At 58.6% G+C, this 16,068-nt stretch overlaps 1 protein-coding gene across 2 annotated transcripts; it reads left to right on the forward strand.

Annotated features, from left to right (window-relative positions):
• Nucleotides 1-1,139: 1,139 nt before the first annotated feature.
• On the forward strand, nt 1,140-8,932 carry STXBP2 (syntaxin binding protein 2). Of its 2 annotated transcripts, none has more exons than XM_004771706.3 (19): nt 1,140-1,245; nt 2,449-2,498; nt 2,763-2,844; nt 3,166-3,242; nt 3,424-3,502; nt 3,584-3,687; nt 4,026-4,174; nt 4,370-4,454; nt 4,543-4,673; nt 4,761-4,868; nt 5,160-5,217; nt 5,364-5,429; nt 5,510-5,590; nt 5,974-6,112; nt 6,586-6,695; nt 7,519-7,614; nt 8,155-8,240; nt 8,360-8,517; nt 8,797-8,932. In XM_004771706.3, the coding sequence occupies exons 1-19, from the start codon at nt 1,209-1,211 to the stop codon at nt 8,880-8,882; spliced, it is 1,782 nt and encodes a 593-aa protein (XP_004771763.1). In that variant the 5' UTR covers nt 1,140-1,208; the 3' UTR covers nt 8,883-8,932. The 2 variants fall into 2 exon arrangements, with proteins under 2 accessions (XP_004771763.1, XP_012900849.1); XM_013045395.2 differs by having other exon boundaries at nt 1,190-1,249.
• The last annotated feature ends 7,136 nt before the right edge of the window (nt 8,933-16,068 follow it).

Raw genomic sequence — 16,068 nt, forward strand, 5'->3', positions numbered from 1 at the left:
GCAGATCTAGTTTTTATTCACTAATTGAATTAGTGAATTGCCTGTCCCATGTAAGTGGCAAAGGGCCAAGCACCAGACTCATTACCTTTTTTTTTTCTCTTTAAGATTTATTTATTTGAGAGCAAAAGAGCATGAACAGGGGGAAGGGCAGAGGGAGAAGCAGACTCCCTGCTAAGCAGAGAGCCCGACATGGGGCTCCAACCCAGGACCCTGGCGTTATAACCTGAGCCAAAGGCAGACTGCTTAACGGACCGAGTCATGCAGGTGCCCCATCCAGACCAACTCTTAATAAACATGGCCAAATGAAGGAACCAGTTCTGGACTCTGCATTCACACCCGTGCATCACACCTGAGATACGGGACCTCTTTTGGATGGGTGCTGCTGGACTGTGTGCCCTCTGTGACAAGGCGGCAGCCATTGCTGGGGCACAGCAGGAGCAGGCCATGAACTTTCGAGTCAAGTGTGAATTGAGTGTGTGTGTAAGTGTGCAAGGGGTTGAGCATGCCGCTGAGCCCACGGGTTCATCAGCAGAGAGATGTGATTATCAGCCCGTGAGGGCAAGGCTATGACAAGCGGCCCCCCTCGGACAGAGTCCAGGTTCAGATCCCAGCAGGCGTATTCATCCTGTGGTCCTAGACAAGGGTCCCGCTGAGCCGCGGTTTCATTGTCTATACCGCACTCCCTGTCAGGGCTTCTCCAGGGATGGAGTGAGAATCCGGCACACAGTGGGTGCTGGTTTAGCTTCAACCCTCCCTCCAGGCTTTCTCGTGAGTTGATCACATGTTGTCCAGCCCGCGGCTACGCTCTGCGGAACAGAAGGTGAGTGGGTCACGGGCTTATGGCCCCGCGGCCCCGGATGGGCACACAGCATCCGTCAGCCGTGGAGAAACTTCTGGCAGGGTGGTAGCCGCGTCTGGGAGAGATTAAAGCGTTGTTTCCCCGCGATCCCACTTGCTCGCTGCACGCCTGCACGGAAGGTGTGTCTGAGCTCACGTCTGCGCGTGTCGTCGGGGCGCCCCTCCAGCGACTCCGCACTCGTCTGCGTGGACACATCCGCCCGCCCACTCTGCACGGGACAGATGTTCCTCTCCGAGGACCGGTGGGGGAGGGGCCAGCTCCGCGGGGCGGGGTCCAGGTGGCTGACGCGCGGGGCCACGCCCCCACCTTGGGACAGACCCGGAAGCGGTGGCGGCGCCCCTGGGGGAAGATGGCGCCCTCGGGGCTGAAGGCGGTGGTGGGGGAAAGTGAGTGCGTCTTCTGGGGGGGCGGGGGGCGGGGGTGCACGAACCCTGGGACGCCGGCGGCGGGGATTTGGCGGCCCGGCTGGGCGTTGAGCACCTGATCCTCGAGGGGGCGGGCGGGGACTCGGTCCTGCTGGACATCCCGGCTCTCCCGTGCCGGAGCTAAACAAAGTTGGGAGACTGGACTCCCGGGACCCAGGGGGATCGGGCTAGGGGTGGCGTAGGCAGGCGCCAGGGCTTGCAGGCCTGGACCCCCTAGGCTGCGGGCGGGGAGAGGGCGCAGCTGGACGCCCGACTGCCGGGTCTTCGAGCCTGGCAAAGTCCGGGGGGGGGGGGCCTGGACTCTTGGACTGGGGCCCGGGCTGGGTGCGCTGGTCAACTACCCCAGGTGGTGTGAGAGCTTGGGGGTTGTGGTCAGGCCAATGTCCAGGCCCGGGGGGTGGGGGACACCTTCCTTCTTGCCGGGTCCCCACGAACCTCAAGCAGCGTGAGGACTCGGGCGTCTCCGGCGTGGGTCGGGGCTCTTTGGGAGAGGGGTGGAGGTCGCCCCTTCCCCCATCTCAAGTAGTTCCGGCCTCAGAACCTCCTTCCTGCTCCTTCCGCCCTGGCGGTCCTGATAAGAGTGGACATGACACTCTGGGCGGGCGGGGCTACCCTGTCCCTTCTGCTTCTCCCTCCGCAAGGCAGGGCAGACTATGGCTCAGACCCCTAGCACCCCAGCCCAAAGCGGAGCCTCCTACACGAGGTTAATGCGGAGAAGCTAGGCCTGCTTCAGAGCAGGGAGTCAGGGTCCTGCAAGGAAACTGATGGAGGTTGGGAGGGGGCGGTCTGGCTTCGAGGCCCCCAGCAGGAGAACTCAAGGCTGCGATGGCGAGGCTGAGAGCTGGGCTCTGGAGGGAGGTGGACCCGTACATGAACTCTAACTTTTCAGTTACTCGTTCATCTAACGCATATTTGTTATTGAGTGACTACTTAAACCCCAGGGACTTAGCCATTTAGGGCTGAGGGTGCTTAGGCTGGTCACCCGTCCTCTGAACCTGTTTCCCTGTCTGTAAGTTGGGGGTGACCCTAGGGGTGCCCTCCCAAGACTGATGAGAGAAGTAAACAGGACTGAAGACGGAGGCCCAGCCCGGAGACCCAGAAGGCTCGGGGCCGTGTTGGGGCCAGCGAATCCAATATCCTGAGCCCGCTCTACCTTTCCCGCAGAAATTCTGAGCGGAGTCATTCGGAGTGTCAAAAAGGATGGGGAGTGGAAGGTATGGGGTTGGCAGAATGCCTTGTCCAGACCCATGTGGGAGGCCCTGAATGTGGGACCCATAAGTACTCCCTGGGGAGGCCGCTAGTCCAGGGGGTTGGGGTGGGTGTGTGGGTGTGCGGCACGCTGGGGTCGGGTCTTCCCATCCAGCCAGCTCTTGAAGCCGTCAGTCCTGCCCGCCACCCCAGCCCTACCTCGGGGGCAGCTGGAACCTCTCCTGCCCACTCCTCAGTCCATCAGTCGTTCTGTCCATCCATCCGGGCAGGTACTCATCATGGACCATCCAAGCATGCGCATCTTGTCCTCCTGCTGCAAGATGTCAGACATCCTGGCTGAGGGCATTACAAGTGAGTGGACACCCCCACCCCATGCTGCCCAGATGGGACCTGAGCATGGGGTCGGTCCCCTAATGCCCAGAATGTGTCACTTTCTATGGAGGACCCCTAGAGGGGCATGGCTGTGACCTTGAACATGCTGAACCCTGCCATGTAACCCTTAGCCATGTGCCCCACAGGGGGGGTATCTCCCCTTAGGCGCCGAGGGCGTCCACTCCCCCTGCCCTGGCATCCAGCCCTCTTGCCCAAGTGTCCGACTCTCCGAGTCTGAGATTCTCCATGAGCCCTAGTCCCAGTGCCACCTACATACGGCCCTTTCTCTGTTCCTGCTAGTTGTTGAAGACATCAACAAACGGCGAGAACCCATCCCTAGTTTGGAGGCCATTTATTTGCTGAGCCCCACGGAGAAGGTGCCGGTGTGAATGAGTGTGTGTGTGTGTGTGTGTGTGTGTGTGTAGATGCATGCCTCTGTGCATGTCTGCACATGGTCGGGGGGGACAGGCCGTGGCTGGGAGGCTGGGGCAGGGCTTTGGAGGGGCAAGACCAGGCTTGGACAATGGTCTGCCCCACCCCCCCCCCCCCGCCCCCCAGTCAGTACAGGCCCTGATCGCCGACTTCCGGGGAACTCCGACCTTCACCTACAAAGCAGCACACATCTTCTTCACTGACAGTGAGTGAAACAGGCAGGGGGCAGGGGGCGGGGCAGGGGCGTGGGGCCACTCTAGCCTCATGCCCTCTCTTGCCACCCCAGCCTGCCCTGAGCCCCTTTTCAGTGAGCTGGGCCGCTCCCGTCTAGCCAAGGTGGTGAAGACGCTGAAAGAGATCCACCTGGCCTTCCTCCCCTACGAAGCCCAGGTACGGTCGAGGCTGGTCCGGGGTGGGGGGCGGGAGCCGGTGACCAAACAGCCTGGGTTCCCCCGGAAAGACACTGAATCCAGTAAAGAAGGGGGCCTTCAGGTCAGAAAGGAAAGCAGCCAACACAGAGGGGCCGAATTCTTCCCACCGAGGGGGCGGGGCCCAGGCTGTTTCTCCGCCTCCTGCCGGCATCAGTTGAAAGCAGCCTGGCCTGCCTCCTGGATGGCGAGGCAGGTTCCAGAGCCCAGGGGAAGCCCCGGGGAGCTGCAGGTGCTGGAGGCCGTGTGCAGGCCAGGGGTGCACCCAGAGCAGTAGCCCCGACTCTTATGCCCCCCCAGGTGTTCTCCCTGGATGCTCCCCACAGCACCTACAACCTCTACTGCCCCTTCCGGGTGGGGGAGCGGGCCCGGCAGATCGAGGCACTGGCCCAGCAGATCGCCACACTGTGCGCCACACTGCAGGAGTACCCGGCCATCCGCTACCGCAAGTGGGGACCCCCCCCCAGGCCGCCCCCGCCCTGACCCCATCCTGCCTGCAGCCTTGAACCTCACTTTTGACCCCAGTCCTTGTCTTCGCCCGGGGCCCAACTCCCATCCCTAACCCCTTCCTTGACCTCCCGCGTGGGCCTGGCCCTCTTCTGCCCCAAGCCTGAGGCCCCCATGTCTGCCCACCCCACCCCCAGGGGCCCAGAGGTCACAGCGCAGCTGGCCCACGCAGTCCTGGCCAAGCTGAATGCGTTCAAGGCAGACAATCCCAGTCTGGGCGAGGTAAGGGGGCCTGCGGGGGAGGAGGGGGTGAAGCTGCGACTGAGGAAGGACAGGGGCAGATCCTCATCCCTGCCCACCGTCCCCCCAGGGCCCTGAAAAAACCCGCTCACAGCTACTCATCATGGACCGGGGGGCGGACCCCGTGTCCCCACTGCTGCATGAACTCACCTTCCAGGCGATGGCCTATGACCTGCTGAACATCGAACAGGACACGTACAAGTACGCAGAGCCCAGGGACACTAACCCGGGCACATCAGCTCCCGCGTCCCTCCTCAGCTGCTTGCCCTGACCCTCCGTGTCCCGCAGGTACGAGACCACGGGGCTGAGCGAGGCCCGTGAGAAGGCTGTGCTGCTGGACGAGGACGATGACCTGTGGGTGGAGCTGCGGCACATGCACATCGCCGACGTGTCCAAGTGCGTGGGCCACTCCGTGTCCCCAGTCGCGTCCCCTCCCCCACCCCCCACTGTGGGTCACGTGCATGGTCTTTCGCCCAGGGTGAGCGCCCCCCCCTGCAAGCCACGCCCCTCAGCCAACTCCTCAGTGTGGCCTTGCCCATGGCCTAGTCCAGGGCCGCATGTGTCCCCTGGCTCCGGCGTCCCGGCTGTGTGGCACCCCACATCCCCCGCACACACTGCTGTCAAACTACAGCCTTGGCGCCAGTCCCCAACCCACCCCTGCTCACTCTTCACACTCTTCACCACCAGGAGGGTCACGGAGCTTCTGAAGACGTTCTGTGAGAGCAAGAGGCTGACCACGGACAAGGTAGGGGCGGGCCCGCGTCTGGATGGGCAGCTGGGGCAGAGAGGCCTGTGCCGCCATCGAGTGGGGGCGGGGCCCCAGTCCCGTGGCCGAGCCCGGAGTGGGATCCGGGTACGCAGGGCCAGGCCTCACGGCCTCCCTGTCCCCAGGCCAACATCAAAGACCTGTCCCACATCCTGAAAAAGATGCCGCAGTACCAGAAGGAGCTGAACAAGGTGAGCCTGGGCGGGGAACCTGGGTGGGGGACTGGGACTCAGTTTCTGTCACCCCCCAACTTCCTCCTCCCACCCCGCAGTATTCCACGCACCTGCATTTAGCCGACGACTGCATGAAGCACTTCAAGGGTCCCGTGGAGAAGCTGTGCGGTGTGGAGCAGGTGGGGGCCCGGCCTGGGTCGGGGGTGGGGCCTCAGAGACCTGCCTGTAGAGGGGGCGGGTCTGCAGGGGAGGAGCCTTGGAGAGGTGTGGCCCGTGAGGGGGCGGGGCTTCCGGAGAACTGTGATAGGGACTGTGATGGGGCTCCGCCCTGGGAGAGAGGCGGTCCTGGGACGAGGTTGCCGTCTATGGGTGGGCGGGTCCATAGAGGGGTAAGGAACCGGATAAGGGGGGGGCCTGTGGAGAGGTCGGGGTCTTGAGAGGGGCGGGGCCTGTGGATAAAACCTTCAGAGACCTGGTAGTAGGAAGAAGGCCTTCCCCAAGGTCTTACCCGGGACTCTGGGGGTGGCCCAGCTCTGGAAACCCACCGACCCCTGCCCTGCAGGACTTGGCCATGGGCTCAGACGCGGAAGGTGAGAAGATCAAGGATGCCATGAAGCTGATCGTGCCGGTGCTGCTGGATACGGCGGTGCCAGCCTATGACAAGATTCGGGTCCTGCTGCTGTACATCCTTCTACGGAACGGTGGGTTGGGGGCCTGGGAAGACCTCCAGAGACCTCCATTCACAGGGGTCTGCAGTGGTCCTGGGAATCTCTCAACCCCACAGTTTTCCCGACCTTGGGATGTCCCCACTCAACAGGCACACTAGACCCCACAGATAAACCCACCTCAACCCTGAGAAGCCCCGCCACTGATCTGGGGGCACGCTCACTGAAGTGAGGGCTCCACTGACATAGCGACCCCCAAACCTGACTCCTTCAAACTTGGCCCCATCAACTCATTTGGGACCCCCATCTCTCCCCTCTGGGATCCCCATCCAGAATTCTAGTATCCTCTCCTGAGGACCCCCCCATCACAGTCTAGGGACCTCCTCTCGCCACCCTCAAACCCCTTCACCCAGGAACCCCGTGGCCACCTTTTGTCTCCCTGCCCTCTCTGAGCCAGCCCCCCGCATGAGGGTCCCATCCCTAGAAGCCCACCTGTCCTCCTCCTCCAGGTGTGAGTGAGGAGAACCTGGCCAAGCTGATCCAGCACGCCAACGTGCAGGCACACAGCAGCCTCATCCGGAACCTGGAGCAGCTGGGGGGCACGGTCACCAACCCCGGGGTATGCCGGCCACAGGCCGTTAGGGTCAGACTGGGCGGAGGGCAAATGTGAGCATGGGGGGCGGTGCCTGGGAGTCAGAGCCTGGGGCCTGGGAGCCCGGGGCCTCCAAAGCATGGTGGGGTGCTGGAAGGACAGGGTCAGGTCTGGGGACCAGCGGGCGCCGCAGCTGTCCCCAGCCATGGGTTGCATGATAAACAGGTGAGGTGTAGCTAGAGCTGTGGTCCCGCTGGTGGTGCGCTGTGGGGTGTGTGGCCGGAGTCCCAGGGGACGGAGAGCAGGGTCACCAGCACACGGTCGACCATGGGCTCCTGGAGGACTCAGAGGACCGCCCCCCCGCACACCCCCACCCCAAACTCACCCACACAGCAGCTTCTTGTACTCAGCTGTCTTAGCCTGTCCTGTCTCTCTCTGGCCCCGTGTGTCCCACCTCCCCTGACCCTGCCTCCACTGCTGGGGTGGCTCTCCTGTGCCCTCACCTGTCGCTCATCTCTCTCCCAGCCCCCTGTCACCCTGCCCCCACCTCCCCATTTCTCTGTTTCTCCACACCTTTCAGCCTCTGTCTCCACCTCTCTGTCGTCTCTCTTTGCCACAGGTGTCAGTCTCCCGGGCTCTGAATCTCTTTTTCCTTCTCATTCCCTGTTCTCTCCCCCCCCCAACCCTCTCTCCTCCTCTCACCTTCTTCCCTCTCTCTCTGCTTCTCGGCTCCATTTCTCCATCTTTCTCTGCAGCGCCTCCTCTAGCCAGATGAGTCCCCAGTCCTGCCCGTGACCCACCTCCTTCTCCCCCATCCGCCCCCGCCCCCGTCCCTGCGCCCCGCCTGTAGGGCTCTGGCACCTCAAGCCGGCTAGAGCGGAGGGAGCGCTTGGAGCCCACCTATCAGCTGTCCCGCTGGACCCCAGTCATCAAGGATGTGATGGAGGTACCACTGGTGGGGCCTCACCTCCCCCCCTCCCCCCCCCCACCATGGCAAGTCCGGCCCTGGTCTAGGCCGTGGCTCAGTCCTCTTCATGTCACAGTGCTAAGCCTCAGGGCTTAAAGGCAAATCCCTCATTATGGGCATCCCCCTGGCATCCGATCTGCTCTGCTGTTGGGGGGGGGTCCCCAAGCCCACACCGGAGGAATTAGGAAAGCGGGGGGGGGGCACCTCAAGGGGGAGCCGCATTTCCTGTCCAAGCACTGGCCCCTTGGTCCTCCTCAGGTCTCTTCCCCCTGCTGCCCACCCTCCCCGAGAAAGCCCCGTGTTCCCGCTTCACCCTCCCCACCACCAGCCCCTACCCGTCCTGGGAGCCCAAAGGAGCAACAGGCAAAAAGGACCAGGCCTGGGCCCGCTGTTCCTCTGGCCCCTGGCACCTCTGCCCACTTGGGGGCCCAGCAGCCTTGCCCCGCCCACCCCCGTGGAGCCCGGATGCCCTCCCCTGAAGCTGTGAGGCTGTCCTGAGCCTCCCTCTCTGGCTCCCAGGATGCCGTGGAGGACCGGCTGGACCGAAAGCTGTGGCCCTTCGTGTCCGACCCCGCCCCCACATCCAGCTCCCAGGCTGCTGTGAGGTGAGGGCCCCCGGGGGCCGCCTCCTGCCCCACGCCCAGGCCCATGGAGATGAGGGGTGTGGCCGTGCGGGGGAGAGTCTCCTGCCCGGACTGACCTGTGCCCGTCTCCCCCTGCACAGTGCCCGCTTCGGCCACTGGCACAAGAGCAAGGCCGGCGTGGAGACGCGGGCCGGGCCGCGGCTCATCATCTACGTCCTGGGCGGCGTGGCAATGTCAGAGATGAGGGCCGCCTACGAGGTGACCAGGGCCACCGATGGCAAGTGGGAGGTCCTCATTGGTGAGAAGCCAGGGCTGGGGTACCCTGGGTGCCGGGGCTGGACTCCTACGTGTTTTAGAGGGTCGGACTGGCAGGGGACTCCCTGTTGGGTCCCCAAACCCTGGAGCCTGTGCAGGGCCTGTGTCGGGGAGCCCTGGGTGAGTGACTGGAAACTCCTGACTTTCTGAGGGGCTGGGGCTTGGGTTCCCACGGAAGGGGTCCCCTGGGGGCTGGACTCCTATGTTTCTAGGGAGTCTAGACTTCTTAGATCCACCTCCCCAACCCTCCCTCGCTGCCCAGGCTCCTCGCACATTCTCACCCCGACACGCTTCCTGGATGACCTCAAGACGCTGGACCAGAAGCTGGAGGACATTGCCTTGCCCTGACCCGCCCCCCCCCCCATCCCCAGAGAAATAAACTCCTCGTCCCTTCTCTCCTCCCGCGCCCACCTCGCCTTCTTTCTGATGGAGCTGACCTGGGCCCGCCTCCCGTGGACCCTGCTCCCTGACCTGTCCCTCAGGACCCACTCTTGTCCTGCCAGAAGGCGTCTTAAGCTGAGATGAAGCTTAAGAATTGGGCCTCGTTTGAACACTGGCTCTGAGAGGGACTAGCTGTAAGGCCTTGGCCAGCTTCCTGGGTTCTCTGTCCACCCAAAACACGGGCCTCTTTGTGAATGAGGTAGAGATCGTGCCAGAAAGCTGATGGCGTGAGGGCGTGACCGCCGCTGTTCCTCCATCTTGAGTCATCTTGGCTGCTGTGATGGGCCTGTTATTACTGACAAGCAGAAGGGACGGGTGTCCTGTCCTCCCACCGCCCCCCCAACCCCCACTCCAGGAACAGTCTTGATGGGCTCTGGAGCCAGACAGCCAGGGGTCTTCTCCAGCTCCTGGGATCAGAGTGTGCTTTTGCGTGAAGACAGGTGCACAGCATGCCACGCCCACTTCCCACCCAGCCCAGAGCCTCGCTGCTCCCCCTTCTCGTCCTCCGCCCCACCCCCAGGGTGTTCACAGGGGACCCCGAACTGGGTATGTGCGAGTGCTGGGGCTGCCGCAGCCCGGTGATTTCAACAACAGAGATGTGTTTTCCCACGGCTTTTGGAGGCTGGAAGGTCAAGCTCAAGGTATGTGGCTTGATTGTTCCTCTCACCCTGGGGAGTGGAGGCCGGGAGGCCCTCTTTCCCCATGTCCTCCTGCGGCTGTCCCTCTGCACGCCCGTGTCCTAATCCCCTCTTAGAAGGACACCAGCCATGTTGGAGTAAGGCCCACCCTAATGACCTAGTTTTAACTTAATTATCTTGTAAAAAAAAAACTCTCACCCGATATGGTCACATTCTGAGGCGCTGGGGGTTGGGACTTCCACCTGAATTTCGGGGAGCGGGGGATACAGTTCAGCCCGCAACACTCAGCTAGAAAGGAGATCGGAATCTCGCAGCGTGAATGAGACATGAGGACTGTCCCTCTCTGGGGCACGGATACCGAGCCAGGTGGGCAGCAGCGGAGGGGGCTGTGGGAGCCCAGAGGGGTACCGTCATCTATCTAGTCTGGGGGCAGTCAAGGAAGGCTTCCTGGAGGAGGGGAAGTTTGAGTTGGTAATGAAAAGAGGAGTCAGGGAAGGCGGGGGAGGGTACAGTGGAAGCCAAGGTAAGAGAGAGAAGGAGTGACAATGACCTTGAAGAACAGTAAGATCTGAGAGCCCCAGAGCGCCTGGAGGGCCAGGTGGGCATCTGGCGCAGTGGGGCAACTACAGAAGGGATCTGAGCAAGGGCCGGCGGGGCCCACGAAGAGGTACTGCCCGAAGGGGTGCCGGGGGAGGGGCACCGGGGATAGCGCCGCCCTCCCCGCCCCGTGGAGCGCTACTTATTCCCATTTGGTCGCCTTGGGGGATGTGGCCATCCAAGGCCAGGACCGGGAGGGCTTGGGCGGGGACAGGACGCTTCCTCACCGGCCATGGAAGACGTGGCCCCGATTGAAGTCACCGCTCCTTTTCCGAATTCAGGGAACTCTAAGGACGCGTTTGCAGGCGGGGCCTTCGAAAAGGGCTAAACCCTCGGACTCAGTCTACTTCTAGAATACACGCGAAACTCCCACCAGAGCAGAAGGCTGGATGTGCGAGGTCGTCGAGGAGGCGGGGGGGGGGGGCGACCCCCGACCCCCGACCCGTGGGACGCCCGCGCTGGATGCGGGGCTCCCCGTCCGGCCTCGGCAGAGAAGCCATTTAACTAGAAGGAGGTGGTTTCAAAGTCTGACTGTGAAACTCGCCTCCCCGGGAAGCCGCGGTCTCCCGGCTCCGACCCACCCCTGCCCGGGGCCCGCTGAGGTAGATAAACGCTCTGAGCACCAGGGGGCGCTGTGCCCCCAATTTTCCGGGATCTTGGCTCTTTCACGTCGGTACCTGGAGCTGGGGTAACCCTAACTGGAAACGGTAAGTGGGTCAGCGGTGACTCCGAGCTTCTCTGCTGCAACAAAACTCCCCTGCTCCCGCCGCCTCAGCCTCTGCCCTTTATGTCGAGGAGGTGTCGTAGCGTCTCCGACTTAAGGACAGTTTGATTCAACAAAAATTCATGAACCCCTGTGGGCGTGAAGCATCAGCCAATCCCTCCGCACGCATTACTGAGACTTGTCAAAACCCTCCTATGAGAACGAAATCCAACCTCCCTCTCTCCGTGTTTCACAAAGTCCCTCTTCAAGTCCATTCCCCGCTGGCTCCCTCAGCCACAACTGCCATCTGTCAAACACACCACTCCGTTCCAGCCACAGGACCTTTGCACCTGCTGTTCTCGTTGCCTACAGTGCTTTCCCCCGCAGATCTTCATATGCTCCCTCCTTCCGGTTTTAGCTCAAAAGTCACCATTCTTTATTTCCTGAGGACATCTATCCTGACTTGGTGTGTGTTCTTTGGGGCTCTTCGGGGTTCTCTTCCTTCTGGATGTGGCTGGCTGCTTCTTTATGACCCGGTATAACTTGTTCTTAGCATCTGTTCCCACGATCCTCACCGTGCTGTTTCCTCTGATCATGGGGTGGCTAGCACTACCCGAACCAGGTTCTGCTGTAGGTCAGAAGAGTCTCTCACCGGGGAGGCTGGGCACTTCGCTTTACATCTTCAGGGGCTCCATAAGGTCAGGTGCTATAGTTCATCTGTGGATTGGTGGGAGTGGGGCAGACGTCCCCCAGTTTCCACCAGGTCTCCACCCAAAAGTGTCAGCAGCCATCACGTCTCCATGCCTGGACCCATTCTCTCCTGAAGATTATTTCCAAGTGTATTAATCCTTCCACTGGGATTAGCTAGGATCCTTCTTAAACAACCTATCCCTCAGCAACTAGTTGGAAAGTAACAACCTGATACATTTTCTTAGGTATTATCTGCAGGATCCCCAGGAGTCAGCAGGATATTTGAATTTATCAGGGAGATCTAGGGTGGAAACAGATCTCAGGGTGACCAGTGGTCACATTGTAAGCATATAGGAGGCATCCTGGGGACTCTGGCTGCCTTAATGATAATTATCATCATGATAATTTATGGATATAATAATAATATTATTATTATTATTATTATTATTATTATTTAGACACTCTAATGGGGTCTGGCCCCGGACTAAGAAGGAGGACCCCACAAAGTGAGCAAAAAGGATTTCCCAGGCTCACATCAGCGCTTTGGAGGGTCTGAGGGCATGTCCCCAGGAGAAGTGAGGACAGACGGTCTCAGGGTCAGGAATGCATTAGAGTGGGAGTTCTCCACCTGTGCCGTGCAGGGAGGTCCTTCTAGAATAAGATTTCATCCAAGTTTGTGGCTTGGAACTTGCTCCACGGAAACAAACTCGAGGCTCTGGGGCACACCAGAGCTGCCAGGTAGGCAGGAGGGGTGAAAGCAGGGACCCTGGCAGAGGAAGGAGTGCCTGAAACCTTCAACTTGGGAGGCAGGGGCTTAGTGGCCGCAGGGCAGGGACAGGAAGTGAGGGTGACTCAGCGAGCCAAGGAAAGCTCCAGGAAGAAGAGGGCAGGAGGCTGTCAGCTGTCAGCTCTAGGGGAGCCCAGACAGCCAGGAGGTCACCGAAGCAAGCTTCCCGTTTTTTTTGTTTTTCTAAAGTTACTCAAAATCTTCAAACAGCCGTTAACCAACAGCTGCCAAGAATATTGTGAAAAGGCCCCTGGAGTGAAGAAACTGCCCAGCGAGTGGGAAGACTCTGCTGGGGGGTGGGGTGAGCAGAGATGGAGTCCCCAGGGCTGGGGCGCTGGGACGGACGAGGTCCTGACTAGTGACCAAAGTTTGTGAGACCACTCGGAGTCTCCGTCCCTGTCAGTGGCCAGGGAAATTCTGGGAAAATGATGGTGAGGGAAGGTGACATTTCTGCAGCATCTGTTTTGTGTGGTGTCCCGATCCGCATGGTCTCTGCAGTTGCCTGTGAATAAGTCGGAAGGAGAAAGACAAACATTGGGGGGCCTGGGTGGCTCAGTCATTAGGCGTCTGCCTTTGGCTCAGGTCATGATTCCCAGGTCCTGGGATCGAACTCTGCATTGGGCTCTCTGTGGGGCAGGAAGCCTGCTTCTCCCTCTCTCACTCCCCTGGCTTATTGTGTTCCCTCTCTCGCTGTCTCTGTCTCTGTCAAATAAATTAAAAAATATTTTTTTTTAAAAAAGATTTATTTATTTGACAGAGATCACAAGTAGGCAGAGAAGCAGGCAGAGAGAGGGGAGGGGGGAAAGCAGGCTCCCCGATGAGCAGAGAGCCCAATGCAGGGCTTGATCCCAGGACCCTGAGATCATGACCTGAGCCGAAGGCAGAGGCTTTAACCCACTGAGCCACCCAGGTGCCCCAAATAAATAAATATCTTAAAAAAAGGAAAGAAAGAAAGCCAAAGACAAACACTGCATGATTTCCCTTATATGTGAAACTGATGTCCTCCCCCATTATGGGAATGTAATTGATCTGTAACATTGTGTCCGTTTTGGGTGTACAATGTAGTGATGTGACATATTTCAGAATGATTTCTACCATAAGGTTAGATAACACATAGAGTTACAGTGTGTGTGTGTATGCGTGTGAGGTAAGAACAGTTACAATTTACTCGCTTAGCAACTTTCAGACACACAATGCAGTAGTGTTTATTGTGACCCCCAGTACATTAGATTCCCCGGAACTTATTCATCCTCTAGCTGTTTGGACCAAAGTTTGGACGTTTGGACAACCTTCCTGTATTTCTCCATCCCGCCCTCGACCCCCAGGAACCACCAATCTGTTCTCTGTTTCTGTAAGGTTTTGGGTGGTTTTGTTGGTTTGTTTTAAAGATTTTATTTATTTATTTGAGAGAGCGAGAGAGCACGGGGGAGGGACAGAGCAAGAGGGAGAAGGAGTCTCGAGTTGCCTCTGAGCTGAGAGCGGATCCCAACTCAGAATTCAAACCCAGGACCCGCGATCATGACCTGAGCCAAAACTAAGAGTCGGATGCCCAATCAACTGTGCCACCCAGGCACCCTGGCTTTTTAAATTAATTAATTAATTAGTTAAAGTAATCCCTACACCCAGTGTGGGGCTTGAACTTACCACTCCATGATGAGGAGTCACATGTTCTTCCAACGGAGCTAGCCAGGCACCCTGTTTGTTTGTTTCTTTAAGATTGCTATGTGCAATCTAAGAAAACCAGGCTGGCACCTGGGGCGGGGGGTGGTCTGTTGGTTAAGCATCTGCCTGCGGCGCAGGTCACAATCCTGGGGTCCTCAGACCCCGGGATCAAGCCCCACATGTAGGACTCCCTGCCTCTTCCCCTGCTCATGCTCTCTCTCTCAAATAAATAAATAAAAGCTTTACAAAAAATGAAAAAGCCAGGCTGGGTGGCAGGAGTTTCCATGAAACTCTTTCCCGCACCCCTTTCCTTTGCGCTCCGTGAATCCCCACCCTGGTCCATGTAGGGCTCATCCCTTTGGACAACCCCCTTTGGGGGAGAAAATGTCTTGGTTAAAAGGGGAGACTTTGGCGTTGGACAAATCCCAGGACCCTGGGATCATGACCTGAGCTGAAAGCAGACGCTTAACCAGTTGAGCCCCCCAGGTGCTCCAAAATGTCCCTATTTGGGGGCACCTGGGATCCAGCCCGCTTCTCCCCCTGCTCCTCTCCCTTCCCCCTCTCCCTCCCATGCTTGTGCTCTCTCCCTCTCTGTCCCAAATAAATAAAATCTTAGGAAAAATAAATAGGGCCATTTTATCTCTGTCATTTCTTCAACAGCAAAAGAAAAGCTGTAGGAATATTCTCCAAACAATGCTGCTTTTGTTCTTTCTCTTTCTTTTTATTTATTTATTTATTTTAAATTTTTTATTTATTTATTTATTTATTTATTTATTTATTTATTTTTTTTTAAAGATTTTATTTATTTATTTGACAGAGAGAGATCACAAGTAGGCAGAGAGGCAGGCAGAGAGAGAGGAAGGGAAGCAGGCTCCCTGCTGAGCAGAGAGCCCGATGCGGGACTCGATCCCAGCACCCTGAGATCATGACCTGAGCCGAAGGCAGCGGCTTAACCCACTGAGCCACCCAGGCGCCCATAATTTTTTATTTATTTAATTTATTTGATAGACAGAGATTACAAGGAGGCAGAGAGGCAGGCAGAGAGAGGGGGAAGCAGGCTCCCTGCTGAGCAGAGAGCCCGATGCGGTGTGGGGCTCGATATCAGGATGCTGGGAGTATGACCTGGGCTGAAGCAGAGGCTTTAACCCACTGAGCCACCCAGGCACCCTCTTTCTTTTTATTTTTTTAAGTAAATCTGGGACAGTGCTGTGGCTGTTCCTGGGAGCTCCCTCCACTCTGCCACAGGTGGCTGAAAGGTACATGTCTTTGACCCAGACCACCAGGATTCAAATCCCAGCTCCTCCACCAACTTGCTCTGTGACCCCAGACAAATCCCTTCGCCTCTCTGGGCCTCAACAGTTCCTTTTGTAGAGATAATTACCATCTCTACCTGACTGGGTGGTGATCATATGTATATATTGCTCAACAAACAGTAGACACGGTCATCTCAGAGCATCCCAAGGAGCCCCCATGGGAAAGATAGCCTGTAAGGAGTCCAGAGGCCCAAGGAAACCAGGGACACCAAGAGGCAAGAGTGGGTCTCTGTAAGGACAATCTCAGGTCGTTAACACTGAAAATCTCCATGATTTTTACCACCCAACCTTCAGGCTGTCGCTGTTCCTTGCCTCCAGGTGCAACCTGGCCCCATCGGGTCTTGCCTGTCCTCTCTCCACCTCTGCGCAGGTAGCTGGCGGCTCACACTCCCCTTCCGCCGGGCAGCCAGGCTCGCCAGGCTCGCCAGCTCTTGCTAAAGAAAACGGGCAGGGTTCCAAGGTTTTTGCTTTTCTTTTCTGTCATTCATATGGGACAGGAAGCAAGTGTCAGTGATTCTTTCCTGATTTGGCTGAGTCTCCTGTCACCTGAGTCTGTCAACCGGACAGCACGTTGTTATCTAGCGAGGCAAGTAACTCAGATTACTTCTGGAGGTCAGTTTCCCAAGCCCTCTGGGCTCAGAACAACCCTTCAAGGACAGCTGTACAGGAACAGAGGCAAGAAGAAGCTCATAATACCTGTGAA

The sequence above is a fragment of the Mustela putorius genome, unplaced genomic scaffold, assembly GCF_011764305.1.
Source record: "Mustela putorius furo isolate JIRA1106 unplaced genomic scaffold, ASM1176430v1.1 tig00000095_pilon_pilon_pilon, whole genome shotgun sequence".
Taxonomy (NCBI): Eukaryota; Metazoa; Chordata; class Mammalia; order Carnivora; family Mustelidae; genus Mustela; species Mustela putorius.